This window comes from Martes martes (assembly GCF_963455335.1).
Source record: "Martes martes genome assembly, chromosome: 4".
NCBI classification, from domain to species: Eukaryota; Metazoa; Chordata; class Mammalia; order Carnivora; family Mustelidae; genus Martes; species Martes martes.
This window is the reverse complement of record NC_137891.1, coordinates 41,610,121-41,625,617: the sequence shown is the minus strand read 5'-3', so window position 1 is coordinate 41,625,617 and position 15,497 is coordinate 41,610,121. Positions and strand designations below refer to the sequence as shown.

The 15,497-nt window shown below is 37.6% G+C and overlaps 1 protein-coding gene across 1 annotated transcript in view; it reads right to left on the bottom strand.

Annotated features, from left to right (window-relative positions):
* The window catches only part of RAD54B (RAD54 homolog B), a gene marked incomplete at its 5' end in the record, with an annotated part of 97,602 nt that overhangs the window by 69,512 nt on the left and 12,593 nt on the right, over nucleotides 1-15,497 (bottom strand). The window contains one exon of the mRNA XM_080802599.1: nucleotides 13,888-14,056. Coding sequence (XP_080658725.1) covers nucleotides 13,888-14,056 — 169 coding nt within the window. The remainder of the gene's footprint in view (nucleotides 1-13,887; nucleotides 14,057-15,497) is intronic.

Below are 15,497 nucleotides of genomic sequence, written 5' to 3'. Positions count from 1 at the left end.
AGGATGTAGAAAAAAAATTTTTTATGAATAAAAGAACATCCAGTATATAAAGAGCTCAACCTCACAATTAGGAAGACAGAAATTAAAAGATCACAATAGTTTTTACTGATTCAAATTGCAAAAGTTTAAAAAGTTTAAGAAAAAAGTTAAAAAGTTTTAATAGCATGTGTTAAAGAAGGTAGGGAAATACATTCCATCATACACTAATGATTTTGGAAGGCAGTTTGGCAGACCATATTAAAAAGTAACGCAAACACATTATGATCTGACAACTATTTGCCTATGTTCATAAAACAACATGTACAATGATATACACGACAAGATTGTTTTCAATAAAAATCCTAAATAAACTATGATATAGTCATACCATTGTATACTCTGCACCAATTAAAAGAATGAGTAGAAAAAAAAAAAAAAAGACTGAGTACATCTACACATTCTAAAATTAAAACAAAAATCTCCAAAGCATACTAGTGAAAATGGCAAAGACTCCTCAGCACAGAAAAAAACAAAAAGGCAACCTACGCAATGGGAGTAGAGATTTGCAAACGATACAGCTGATAAGGGATTAATATCCAAAATACATAAAAGAACTTCCATAACTTAACACACAAAAAAACAAATAATACAATTTAAAAATGGGCAGAGGACTGAATAGACATTTCTCTAAAGTAGACATACAGATGGCGAACAGACACATGAAAAGATGCTCAACATCCCTAATTATCAGGGAAATGCAAATCAAAACCATAATGAGGTATCATCTCACACCAGTCAGAATGGCTAGTATCAAAAAGACAAGAAATAACAAGTGTTGACAAGGATGTAGAGGAAAAAACCCTCATGCACTATTGGTAGGAATGTAAATTGGTACAACCACTGCAGAAAACAGTATAGAGGTTCCTCAAAAAATTAAAAATAGAAATACCATATGACACAGTAATTCCACAAGAAATTTACCCAGTGAAAACAAAAACACTAATTCAAAAAAACACAAGCAACCCTATGTTTATTGCAGGATTATTTACAATAGCCAGGATATGGAAGCAACCTTAGTGTCCATCAATAGACAAAAGGATAAAGATGTGGTGTACACACACACACACACACACACACACACACGTGCATGAGTGCACAACAGACTATTACCCACCCATGAAAAAGAATGAGATCTTGTCATTTGCAATAACATAAATGGACACAGAGGGTACTATCTTAAGTGAAACAAGTCAGAGAAAGACAAATAACGTATGATTTCACTCCTATGTGGAATCTAAAAAACAAGAGAACAGAAACAGACTCATAAATACAGAGAACTAGTAGTTGCCAGAGGGGAGAGGAATGAGGAAATGGGCAAAATAGATGAAGGGGATTAAGAGGCACAAACTTCCAGTTATAAAACAAATCAGTCACAGGAGACAAAAAGTACAGCATCAGGAATATAGTCAATAATATTGTAATAATGTTTTATGATGAATATATTTTATCATGGTGAGCACTGAGTAATGTATAAACTGTCAAATCGCTATGCAGTACACCTGAAACTAATTTAACATTGTGTGTCAACTACATTCTAACAATAAAAATTTCCTTATTTCATTTCTAAAAGGTAAGATAGAGTGGGGTGCCTGCCTGGCTCAGTCAGTAGATCATGTGTCTCCTAATCTAGGGGTTGTGAGTTCAAACCCCAGGTTGGGCACAGAGCCTATTAAAAAATAAATAAATAAATAAATAAATAAATAAAAATGATAAAATTTAAAAGAAATCAGATAAACTGATAAATGAATGATGGATATACAACAAAGCAAATATAGTAAAATTCTAATTGTAGAATCTTGGTGATGAGCATATGGGTGCTCAAAGTACAATTCTTTCACATTTCTTCATGTTTAAAAATTGTTTAATGTCCAAAATTATCCTTAAAAATAAAAATAGCAGTTAATATATTTTAACTCTTTAGCCACTAAAAATGTAATAAGAATAAATTTCTAAAATAGAATTAAGATAATTACGTCTATTAAATTTAACCATAAGAAGTAACGTGGAGTAGGGGGGATTTTTTCCATTAATTTTTTCAGGCAAGAAGAGTACTGCTGTGACTACTGAAATTATTTCTAGATCTTAGGACAGTCCAAAAAAAAAAAAAAATTAATCTGTCTTAGCCCAAATCCTCTGGCAAAAAGAATCTGAAACAATGATTAGAATGCTAATGGCTTTATTTTGGAGTTGTTTACACAGGACATCAAGGGTTTTTTAAAAAGGGAAACTTAAGCAAGGAACTATGTTAAAGCACAGTGCTGGCTACCACTTTATAACAAGCTATGAAAAGATAGAGTAGGTCACTTGGCAAATGCATCTACTTGGAACTCTCCTTGAAATATCACCTAATAGTCTATAAAAACAAAACAAAACAGAAACAAAAAAAACTTCCCAATAGTCCACAGAGAAAAAAAAAAGGAATAGATCTGGAAGATTTTTCTCTTGTCTCCTATTTCCCACTGGTCAATGTTCATCCCACTAACAATAAACTTCACTTCACTTCCAGACTGTCATCCAGCCTCCACAAACATGCAGGGTGCTACCCCTAAGTCCCGTGATGTGGTGTTTCATCCAACACTAGAAACTACAGGAGGAACAGACCCTCTCAGACTATGCCTCATTAGCCTGACTGGACAACAGCCACCAAGAAGTAGGGCCCTGCTGCTCTGGTTAAGCAATAGATCAGCCTACAGAGAGCAGAGCAGTCTAGGAGGCAGGGGTATCAAGAGAATCTGAGGAGGCACATAAGATTACATTTAATATTTCACAGTGCAACATGTGAGTTAGATGAAACAAACAAAAAAATGCCACACAAAATAGGGTAAAAACTACAGTGAATCCAAACCCGAAGCATCATTCTGCTGTAGCATTTATATCTCATACTTCATTGCTGTGCTTTGGTAAGGACATTCTGTGATATTAAGCACTTGAGACAATCAAAAAAGAGATTTCAGGACGCCTGGGTGGCTCAGTTGGTTAAGCTACTACCTTCGGCTCAGGTCATGATCCCGGAGTTCCGGGATCGAGTCCCGCATCAGGCTCCCAGCTCCATGGGGAGTCTGATTCTCCCTCTGACCTTCTCCCCTCTCATGCTCTCTCTCATTTTTTCTCTCTAATAAATAAGTAAATAAATAAATAAAATCTTTTAAAAAATAGATTTCAGAGATCTTAGTAATCCTTACAGAACTGAAGGAGTCTGAGTAAAAAAAAAAAAAGAAAATCAATAAAAAACCTCAGTCCTCCTCTTGTGTTACTCCTTTCTCTTGCACAACTACCATACTCACAATACTTCTGACACAAGATGTGGGGAGGTTTTCCACACACCAAACACTTCTGTGATACCAACTAGGTGTCCCGCAATTTAACTTAATTCTAACACTATCTACCTGGAAATAGCATCAGATCCCACAGGTTAAGGGCTCAGTCCCATAAGACAGGGCCCCTCCCTTCAAAGCCAATCGCGAGTTGTTACCTGTACTTCTGACCAAGAGGCTATAAATCTGAGGCTCCCACAGCCCCAGAAATTCAAATGATTCACTAGAGCACCTCACAGAACTCAGGACAACAGTTTACTATTTGCCAACTTTTAAAAAGACATGACAGATGATACAGATGAATATCCAAATGGAAGAGATGTATAGATCACGTTACATGGGAAGGGACACACAGCTTCCATGCCCTCTCCAGGTAGCCAGTCTCCCAGCATCTCCACATGTTCACCAACCCAGAAGCTCTCCAAACCTCATACTATTTATAGAGCCCTCCTCATGTCATGTACGATCTATCATTGAATTCCATTTCCAACCTCCCTTCCCTCTCTGAAGGATGGGAGTAAGGTTGAAAATTCCAAGCTTGTAATCATGGTTTGATCTTCCCGGCAACCATCCCCCACCTAAGAATCCACCAAGAAATCACCTCCTTAGAATAAAAGAAACTACTATAGCCCAAGAAATTCAGAAGGATTTAGTAGGAACCTTATGTCAGGAACCGGGGTTAAAGACCAAATACTAGAACCAAAAAAAAAAAAAAAAAGCTCAGTTATCACTGAGGAGATTAGAAGGGTTGTAGGAGCTCTATGTCAGCAACTAGAGAGAGACCAATAAATATACTTTACATTATCTCAGAGTCAAATTATAAAACTTACTGCAACCATGCTACATGAATCACAGACCTACTCTATACAGTCTAGGTTTACATACATCTTCATACATCAAACAGCTCCCTGTTTGGCAAAGTCTTGTTTTGGGGGTAAAATATTTTGAATGAGGGGCACCTGGATGGCTCAGTAGGTAGAGCAGGCAATTCTTGATCTCAGGGTTGTGAGTTTGAGCCCCATGATGAGTGCAGAGATTACTTAAAAATAGAATCTTTAGGGGCGCCTGGGTGGCTCAGTGGGTTAAAGCCTCTGCCTTCGGCTCAGGTCGTGATCCCGGGGTCCTGGGATCAAGCCCCACATCGGGCTTTCTGCTCAGCAGGGAGCCTGCTTCCCTTCCTCTCCCTCTGCCTGCCTCTCTGCCTACTTATGATCTCTGTCTGTCAAATAAATAAATAAAATCTTTAAAAAAAAAAAAAAGAATTAAAAAAAATAATAGAATCTTTAAAAAAAACTTACTTTGAACTAAAGGAACCTCTGCCCCAGAAGCTGGTTGGCAGGAACCTAGCCTTTAAATTTTGTATACTAAAAATATTGCTACAGCACTCATGTTTATTTCAGCCATTTTTTCAATTAATCATTTTTCAGCACAGTTAACATTATGGATGTTAGTGGTGTCCTACTAACATCCATTCCACTCCATTGTGCAGCAGCCAGGAAATTAGGATGAGAGAGCTCTCACTTCCAAGGACAGAGCTGAAGAATGTGTGTCTGATTGGTACACTGATGATTCTCAGAAACCAGTAAGTCTTCTTTACAGTGGTAATATAGGTCTAATGTTAGGAAACCCTCTGGTCACAGGAAAGTGGCATAATATCAGAATGAAATTAAGAGATCTTTTTTAATGATTATGAGTAGGGAGCATCTGCCTTCCATCAGATAGATGAGGAAAAGGAAGTATACAGCCCCAATGATTGTTGAAATCTATCACTAACATGAGGGGAGCCAGTTTAACAATGAAGCCAATCCTATGGACAATGACAGATGAGAAAAAGAGAAAGACACTGGGCTCATGAGGATATCCTTTAGACTGCTATACCAGTCAACCCTGAAGCCTGAAATTTCAATAGCTATACATGCCAATAAAATTCACTTATATAAGCCAGTATTTTTATTAATACTTACACTAAAAGCATATTAACTGATATTTAAAAATTGTGCTTTCTTTCCATTGTGCTTATCCCATTTGCTTATTTTGTCTTGCTTAAATCACCATTTCATATTTTGTGTTTAAGACTGACATACACACATTTATTGATTAATTGATTGATTGTGGGAGGGAAAGAGAGACAGCATGAGCAAGAGGAGGAGCAGAGGGAGAGGGAGAAGGAGAATCCCACATAGACTCTACACAAGCACGGAGCATGGTGCAGGACTCAATCCTGACCCTGAGATCATGACCTGAGCCAAAATCAAGAGGCAGACACTTAACCAACTGAGTTACCCAGTCACCCCATATTTTGTTTTTAAATTAGGATTCAGAGAAGAGGCAAAATATGAACACAATTCAGTCCCCCAAAAGTAGAAGCTGGACACCGTTATTATTTCAGATATTCTACATGAGCCCTCCCAAAAGCATAAAGCAGATTTCCAGATTAAAGTTCTGCTCAAGGGGCGCCTGGGTGGCTCAGTGGGTTAAGCCTCTGCCTTCGGCTCAGGTCATGATCTCAGCGTCCTGGGATTGAGTCCCTCATCGGGCTCTCTGCTCAGCAGAGTGTCCGCTTCCCCCTCTCTCTCTGCCTGCCTCTGCCTACTTGTGATCTCTCTCTCTGTGTCAAATAAATAAATAAATAATCTTAACAAAAAATAAAAAAATTAAGTTCTGCTCAAACAGGAATACTCCCAATTCAAGCAACCGAGGAAGTGTAGACCAAATTTAACATGCTTAATATGCTAAGCAATGAAGAGGCTTTCCAAAAGACCCTAGTAAATACATCCCACAAAGTTTATACATCGGTAGTTTATAGCCTTGGGAGGCAGGATGGCAAGAGTTATAAGACTATTTGAGAAATTCAGTAAAGCTCCTTAGGAAAATGCACATGTCTCCCTCTGTTTTAACTGCCTCCCTATTTACCTAGCTGGTGAGAAAAGAATTCCTGTTCTAGAGTTACAAGGATGGCCAAACACACAACACCTGATACTGGACAGGTACAGATCAACAGCAGTCACATATACTCACAGAGTGGGGGAGGAAGACTGCCACTCTCATGGAGGGCCACAGAGGGATTGCCCTCCAGAACAAAGTGAACCAGTAGGGGTGTGGGAAGCAGGCTTTGCAGTACCAAGAAGGTAAGGTGTCCCTTGGCTCCTAGAAGAGGATGTGATTGGCTTGTTTAAATAATTCTGCAGCTGGTAGGGAAATGAAAGCTGTTATTCACAGATAAGCAGAAACTGCACCTGATCTAGTTAGTAAGGAGCGTTGTTTAGCTAGGGGATCTTATCCTCATGAACAGAGTACGGAAGAGAACTTGTAGTTAGGCCTTTCAAGACCCTCCTGATTTTATCAGGTATCAAGGAGCATATAATACTGATTTAATTTTTGGCATTACAAAACACCCTCCTCTACAGACACACACACACACACACACACACACACACACACACACACCCTCTCAAATCCATATCCATATTAATTAAGAACCACTGCTCAATATGTATATCTAATCGTTGCCTTTCCCCATGCACCCTGTGTCTTACAAAAGAGTAGGCAATGCTCGATACCCAGAAGAGAATTTGGTAACTCAATCTCCTACAGATATGGTCCTGGATAATACCTAGTAGTTTCAAATATGCTTCAAGATGAATCTGCAAAAATTAATGGACAAATAAATGGGGAGAAGGAAAAGCTCTTGCTTACAGCAGAATGCCAACTAAAAAATACAGATGGAATTAGAAAATCTCAACAATCACGATTTAAGCAAGAGAAAGATAAAACTACTAGGTGAACATTTGATTAAATAAAAAATATTGACACCGCTTCAAAGGATCTCCCCACAGATACTTATTAAGTACAAAAGCAAAAATAATACCTTTACACTGAAGAAACTTGGCAGATACTAATTTATTTAAATAATTGAACTTAATATTACTAATAATGGATTAAATTGACATCATATGCCCCCTAATGTTATACCAAGAATTATTTTTGTGATATTCCTGCTGAAAATATATACCTGAATCTATTCATAAGGAAACATCAGACAACTCCTGACTGAGAAACAGTCTATAAATGATTGACCTCAGGGCATGTGGGTGGCTCAGTCAGTTAAGCGTCTGCCTTCAGCTCAAGTCATGATCCCAGGGTCCTGGAGTCAAGCCCTCTATCCGACTTCCCTGCTCAGCGGGGAGCCTGCTTCTCCCTCTCCCCCCTGCCTGCCATTCCCTCGTTTGTGCTCTCTGTCAAATGAATAAATAAAATCTTTAAAAGTAAATAAATTAAAAAATTGTTCTGGATTTAAAAAGACTAAAAGGACATGACAACTAAATACAACACATAAGCCTTGACTAGTAGGAAAAAATGTTTACTTATTCATTTTTTAAATTCATTTTTGATATGAAGGACATCACTGGGACAAGAGGAGAAAGTTCAATAGGATCTGTGGATCAGAGGGTAATACTGTATCAAAGTAAACTTCCTGATTTTGATAGTTGAACTGTTGTACTTTATTATATAGAAGACTGCTCTTGTTTAGGAAATACAGACTGAAGAATTTATAGAGTGATGAGCATTGTGTCAGCAACTTATTCCCAATTGGTTCAGAAAAAGTACACACATGAATGCAGTAAAATTTGTGGAAGTTCTTTGTACTATTCTTAAACTTTTCTGTAAGTTTGAAACAGTCTCAAAATATAACATTAAAAAGTTTAACTTAAAAGGCACAGCAAGCTCAGCTGGTTATGTGTCCAACTCTTGATTTTGGCTTAGGTCATGATCTCAGGGTCTTGAGATCGAGACCCGAGCTCAGTGGGAGTCTGCTTGAGATTCTGTCTCCCTCTTCCACTGCCCCTCCCCTGTTCCTGCATGTGCACACTAAAATAAATAAATAATTCTTTCTAAAGAAAGGCACAACAAAATGACATTTTTTGACAATTAGATTATCAAATACCAAAAAGTAGAAGTATATATTCATATATAGATTGAGCATCACAATAAATAATATGTGCATTGCTCATACATTGCTGGTGAAAGGATAAACTTCTAACCTCTGCAGAAGGCACTTCATCACTAGCCATCAAAATGATAAATGCACATACCTTGGAACCAGTACCCTACTTCAAGGTATTTATCCTACGAATATATTCTCACATATGTATATAATATATAGACATTAATTGTAGCTTTGCTTGTAACAACAAAAGATACCAAATAACATAAATATCCTTTAAGAAAACACTGGTTAAGTACATTTGGCATATCCATAATGATGAAATATTAGTAGCTTTTCAAAACCATAAGGTAGTTCTATGGGACACCTGAGTGGCTCAGTCGATTGAGCAGAGAACCCTTGATTTCAGGTCAGGTCATGATCTCAGGGTCCTGGGATGGAGCACCATGTATGGCTCTGTGCTCAGCAGAGAGTATGCTTGAGGACCCTGAGATCATGACCTGGGCTAAAGGCAGACACTTAACCAAATGAGCCACCCAGGCACCCCAAAAAGCTTTTTCTTCAACAGGGCATACAATGGATCAATTGTTTGACCATCTTCTTTTCTGTTTTTTTAAGATTTTTTTTTTTACTTATTTGAGACAGAGAGAGGTAACGAGAGCATGAGCAGGGAAGAGTGGGAGAAACAGACTCCCCACTAAGCAGAGAGCACGATGCAGGGCTCAATCCCAGGACCCTGAGATCATGACCTGAGCTTAACCAACTGAGCCACCCAGGTGCCCCAACTTTTTAACTATCTTAAGTAAACCTGCATTTGATAGGAGTATAACACTAACACATTCTGTCCACCTCTGTTCTCATTTGAAGACACGAAAACTTATTATAACGTAGCCATGCAAAAGAACCAGCATATGCTTATATGCAGTTACTCGTATCAGCTAAAAGAAAACAAAAAATTCTAAGCTTCTCCAAGAATTTATAAACCCCTGAGAAGGCATCCAACCATTTCCAAGGACTTCAATTCCAAATGAAAAATACTTATCTAATATCCACAAAGAGATTTTATCACTCCCTTTTTTTATCCTTAATCTTCCCCTCTTCACTACATCATTCCTTACAGCCTATAACATACTACTTTTAAAAAACAGTAACTGGAGTGGCACCTGGGTGGCTCAGTCAGTTAAGTGGCTGCCTTAGGCTCAGGTCATGTTCCTAGGGACCTGGGATCGAGCCCTGCATTGGGCTCCCTGCTCGGCAGAGAGTCTGCTTCTCCCTCTTCCTCTGCCTGCTGCTCTGCCTATTTGTGCTCTCTCTCTCTGTCAAATAAATTAATTTAAAAAAAAAAAAAAAAAAAGAACAGTAACAGGGGAGCCTGGCTGGCTCAGTCAGTACGGTGTTCAACTCTTGATCTCAGGGTTGCAGATTCAAACCCATGTTGGGTGCAGAGATTATGTAAAAAAATAAAATCTTAAACAACAACAAAAACCTCTCTGGTCCCACGCTCTCTCTCAGGATACTATTCTTTCCCTTCACAACCAAAATTGTTTTTACATACTTCATTTATTTATATTCAGTGACTCCATTTACCTGTTTCCATTCATTAGTTATCTATTACAATATGACTTTTGTTCCATTTTTTTAAACTGTTTCCTCAAATATTACCAAACCCTGAAAACTATAATATTCCAGTAGCTTATTCTTGACTACTTGACTTCTCTGAAGCGTTTCAGAGCCAAAGGACTTACCCAAGGGACTTAACCACAAATTTTCTAAGATCCTTTCATTCAATCATAATATGTTTTTTCTAATTCATATTATCTGATTTAAAACCTGAAAAAGGGAAAGTTCCTGCCTTTGTATTCAGACTTTAGTCAGGTAAATAAATAAAATACAAAACAAGACAGTGTGGATGAACAGTTTGAGAGAGAATGAGAAGGAATCAGAAAGAATGAAACAATTTCTTTCTGTTTCTAAAGAAAGTAAGTATTGTTCTGAATATTAGGAGGACCACAGCCTCCTGTATCAGTTTCTAAGGACTGCCATAACAAAGTACCAAAAACTAGGTGGCTTAAAACCACAGAATTCATTCTCTCAAAATCTGAAGACTGGAAGTTCAAAATCAAGGTGTTGGCAAAGGCTTTCTCTCTCTGAAGACTCCAGAAAAGAATCTCTCCTTGCCTCTTTCTAGCTTCTGCTGGTTGCCAACAGTCCTTGGTGACCCTGGGCTTGCAGCTGTATTACTCCAATCTCTGACTTGATCATCATGTGGCCTTCTCGCCTCATAAGGACACCATCCATCAGATTTAGGATCCACCCTAACACAGTATGACCTTATCTTAAGTTGACTACAACTGCAAAGCCCCCATTTCCAAATAAGGTTGCATTCGCAAGTACCAGAGGTTAGGACTTAAAACACATCATTTTAGGACACAATTAATTGAACCGACTGTATTTCTCCTTTAATTTTCTCAAGCCAAGGCAAAGAGTAGAGGCTGCAGACAAGACCCAAAAAAAAAAAAAAGTTTTTTTAAAAGACAGAAGAGGGCCCTTCTAGCACAACCTCCAAAAAGGCATTTACCCTGAGCCATGGATGAAGTCATTAGCAGTAGACCTGATGTGAAATGCTGGGATCCAGGAGCAGTCAAGAAACAATTCTTGAGATGTCTTTGGTGCAAAAAGGTGGTTTTATTAGAGCACAGAGACAAGAACCGTGGGCAGAAGGAGCTGCAATGGGGTTGTGAGGAGCGGCTGATTATATACTTTCAAGATGGAAGGAGTTTAGGGATAGTATAATCTTTAAGGAATCTGGAAACAAGCTTGCCAGGACCTTGAAGCGCTAGCTATTATTAAGAAAAAGTCATTTACTACTGTCTAGTATAACCTTAGTCATGAGACCCTTCAGATGTACATCAGTGGGCCATATGCGTGGAGGATGATTGCTAACATACATCTTGGGGGGTAGGGGTTAAGAAAAAGGAAGTTTCCAAACAGATTTTTATGTGTTAAAGACTTACAGGATCCTGGAGGTAGGGCTAATGCCTAGCTAAGGTTGCCTTTTGCCCTTAGTAAAGTATTAACATTGAGGCAGTTGAGTTCCTTGAGGAAGGTCACTCTACCTGTCCCAAATACAAGTCAGTGGGCTGTAAGCTGAAAGGAAGTTTAATCTTTTTTTTCTCCTGCCTTTGTTCTCCACATCAGACCTACACCTTCATTCTCACACAAGGACTATTACCTGCAAAGGTACTGGGTTATAAAGAGACCTGAAATGCCCAATGAAGTTCAGTGGAATGAAAATATACTCATTAGGGCACTTTCAGTTGAGAAAGAAACCAAACTTAAGCCAGCTTAGGCAAAAATGATATTACTGATGAAGTGGATATTAAATATTATGTATTATTAAGAAATCTTAAGAAATACATGCTGAGGGGCACCTAGGTAACTCAATCGTTAAGCATCTGCCTTCAGCTCAGGTCATGATCCCAGGGTCCTGGGATCAAGCCTCGCATCAGGCTCCCTGCTTGGTGGGAAGCCTGCTTCTCCCTCTCCCATTCCCCCTTATGTTCCCTCTCTCACTGTGTCTCTGTCAAATAAATAAAATCTTAAAAAAAAAAAAAAAAAGAAAGAAAGAAATACATGCTGAGATATTAAGGGATGATATGGCATAACATCTGTAACTTATTTTCAAATGATCCAGGAATCGCTTCTCGGCCTTTTGGCTAAGATCAAGTGTAGTATCTGTTCTTATCAGTTCAAATGATCCAGGAAAAAAATGGACATATGGGGGGAAGGAAGAAAGCAAAATGTTAACAACTATAAGTATTTAGGATAATAATTATTCTTTCAACTTCTCTACATGCAGGAAATTTTTCAAAATAAACAGATGATGAGGGAAAATGAGGACATATTTTAATTGGGACAAACAGGCTTGGACCCCACTTCGGGGGGGGGGAGGATCTAGGATTATAAATATGTAAAAAGGTGAATTATACTACACAGATCTCTCATCTCCATACTTTTCTACATAAAACATTCCTCTCCAGTAATCCACCACAGAAAGCAAGATGTTTCTCACAATGTTCTTTTCCCCAATTAACCTCTCTCTGAATGAGAGGCAGGAGGGAGGCAGGAGGGTGTCAGGAGGTTGGCAAAGGTCCCCCAGTCCAGTAAATGTATTAAATCAGAGAAGGGATTAAGGGATTAAGGGTTGAGTAAATTAACTCCCTCTTCAATTTATCTTAACTCTTAACTCCCTTCTCATATTTAGCAGGTTAAAGAGTAAGAAACTATAGAACAAAAATACAGCAGCAAATCAGTAACAAGGAATGTATTACAGCCTAAATATCATTCCCTAGTGAAGAGATTAGCCACCATAATAGAAAAAGAAAGAGGCATAGATGGATTATTATCTGTCACAGGCTTGGCAGTAGAGAAGAATACCTGGGAGAATAGGATATTCACTTAACAAAGATGGAAGAAAAATAAAAGGAAGGACAAGGAGAAAAGAAATAAGGAGAGAGCGAATCACTGAGACAGTGCAGCTGCTAAACTGCCATACCCAGAGCTGTCTTTAGGGGTCTCAGATCCCTATAAAAAGTGCTTCTCAACTTTGTCCTGACACCAGTCACAGCTTTTGAAAAATTATAAGGAACACATAAACGAAACTAGGAATCCTAGTCAGTTGGGAAAATACAGAATTCTTTTCTCCCCCAACAAGAAATAAACCCATTCATAGGTAAAATTTATTAATCCTCACAAATCTCAAGAACTTCCTTCAAAATGTTAAGGAATCTTACTGATTTGTACTGGTATCTTAAGCATGACAATTACTCTTCTGTTGACCAGCAGATGGGGCTCTCTCCCTGAATCTGTTTATTCAACCAAAAAAATGAATGTTATTTGGAAAAATGTAGTCTTATGTTGTCTTTTGAAGGCCAAATAAACATCAGTAAACAACCCTATTTATTGTTTTAATTACTTCTAAAATATTAATTTCTAAGAGATAAAAAAAGAAACAATCATTATTTTAACTCAATTCAACAATGCAGGGAGGAAGCATCTGTTAAATCCTTGGTTCTCCTTCAGTTATGTACCCTTATAATACAAATCTAACCGATCTGAAGGTACTCCATGAACTATTATTAATTAACAATTTTACTCATTTCAAGTTCACCTCTCCAACTTAGTACTGTTAACACAGTTTTTAATTTTTTTTTTTTTTAAATAGGCTCCATGCCCAATGTAGGGCTTGAACTCATGACCCAGAATATGGTCTACCCCAACATGGTTTTTATAACTTTTTTAATCAAATCTTTAAACAGAATTTATTTTGGTACTTGAGGAACATACCATACTTGACCAACAAGTTCACAATGAACAGTCTTAGATATCTATTATAAAGTACAAGATTTGAACTACATGGCTATTAACCCAATCACTAAAGAAATTATGACCCAAAAAATCTGAATTGCCAACAATCTAGAGGTTTTACAACACTTTTCAATATAACATTCATTCTTGAAACAGTCAATTTAAATAATACTACACTACAACTGGTCAAGTGTAAACCTAATCAATAAAAAGAAGTCTTACCTGTTTGAGGTGGATCTAACGTTGCCATTACAGATGCTTCAGAATAGTGTTTTCCACTGTTATTATGCCCATGATTAATTTCTCTAGCGCTTTCCTCGGTAGGCAGATTTGAACTGCATATTCTGGGATTATTTTGTAACTGAAGAAAGGTATTCTTACTTGCAACAGCCTAAAAGAAGGAAAGATATATTTTATGCAGAAATTAAATCTAATTTCCCATATTTTTATACAGCAGATTCCTAATTTAAAATATAAACTACCAGTTTCTCTATATCTTAATAGGGAATAGATCTTTTAAAATAAATTTAAAACCCAATTTTTAGGGGCACCTGAGTGTCTCAGTGTGTTAAGCATCTGCCTTCAGCTCAGGTCATGATCCTGGGTTCCTGGGATCAAGCCCCTCATCAGGCTCCCTGCTCGATGGGGAGCCTGCTTCTCCCTCTCCCCCTGATCCTCCCTCTGCTTGTGCTCTCTCACTCTCTCTCAAATAAATAAATAAAATCTTAAAAAAATATTTTTTAAAAAATAATAAAAATAATCCAATTTTTACTATTAAACTAGTTTTAGTTATGTTATAAAAGCTGAAACACACAACAGAATGAAAATTATGCTTATAATTATAGTGTATGTTACACAACATATCAGGGGAGTTTTTAAACATGTCATAACATGCCATTTCTCAGAGACAATTGCTCTCTTTCTCAAAGTTTCTCAATATTAAAATCAATACTTAAATATTCTCCATTCTTTATGTGGGATAGTGGTACTGTCACTGCATTGTTTATAGAGACAAATACTAAACTGTTTACAAATGAAAAGATACCCTGGGATTGGCATCAAAATAATGGTATGTTGCACCAAAAACAATGAGATACCTAAAAATAAACCTAACCAAAGAGGTGAAAGACCTGTACTCTAAAAACTATGAAAGAAATTGAAGGTGACACAAAGAAATGGAAAGATATTCCATACTCATGGATTAGAAGAACAAATATTGCTAAAATGTCTATACTACCCAAAGTAATCTACATGTTTAATGCAATCCCTACCAAATACTGACACCATTTTTCACAGAACTAGAACAAACAACACTAAAATTCGTATGGAACTACAAAAGACCCCAAATAGTCCAATTAATCTTGAAAAAGAAAAGCAAAGCTGGCATCACAATTCCAGACTTCAGGTTATATTACAAAGCTGTAGTAATCAAAACAGTAATGGTGCTGGCACCAAAAAAGACACATAGATCAATGGAACAGAATAGAAAATCCAGACATAAAACCCCTAACTATATGGTCAATTAATGTTCAACAAAGCAAGAAGGAATATTCAATGGGAAAAAGACAGTCTCTTCAACAAATGGTATTGGGAAAACTGGACAGCAACATGCAGAAGAATGAAATTGGACTACTTTCTTACACCATACACAAAAAGAAATTCAAAATGGAGGGGCATGTGGATGGCTCAGTTGATTAAGTGTCTGACTCTTGATTTCAGCTCACATCATGATCTCAGGGTTGTGAGACTGAATCCCCCACTGGGATCTATGCGGGACATGGAGCCTGCTTAAGATTCTCTCTCCCTCTTCTTCTATCCCTCCCCACCTCAAA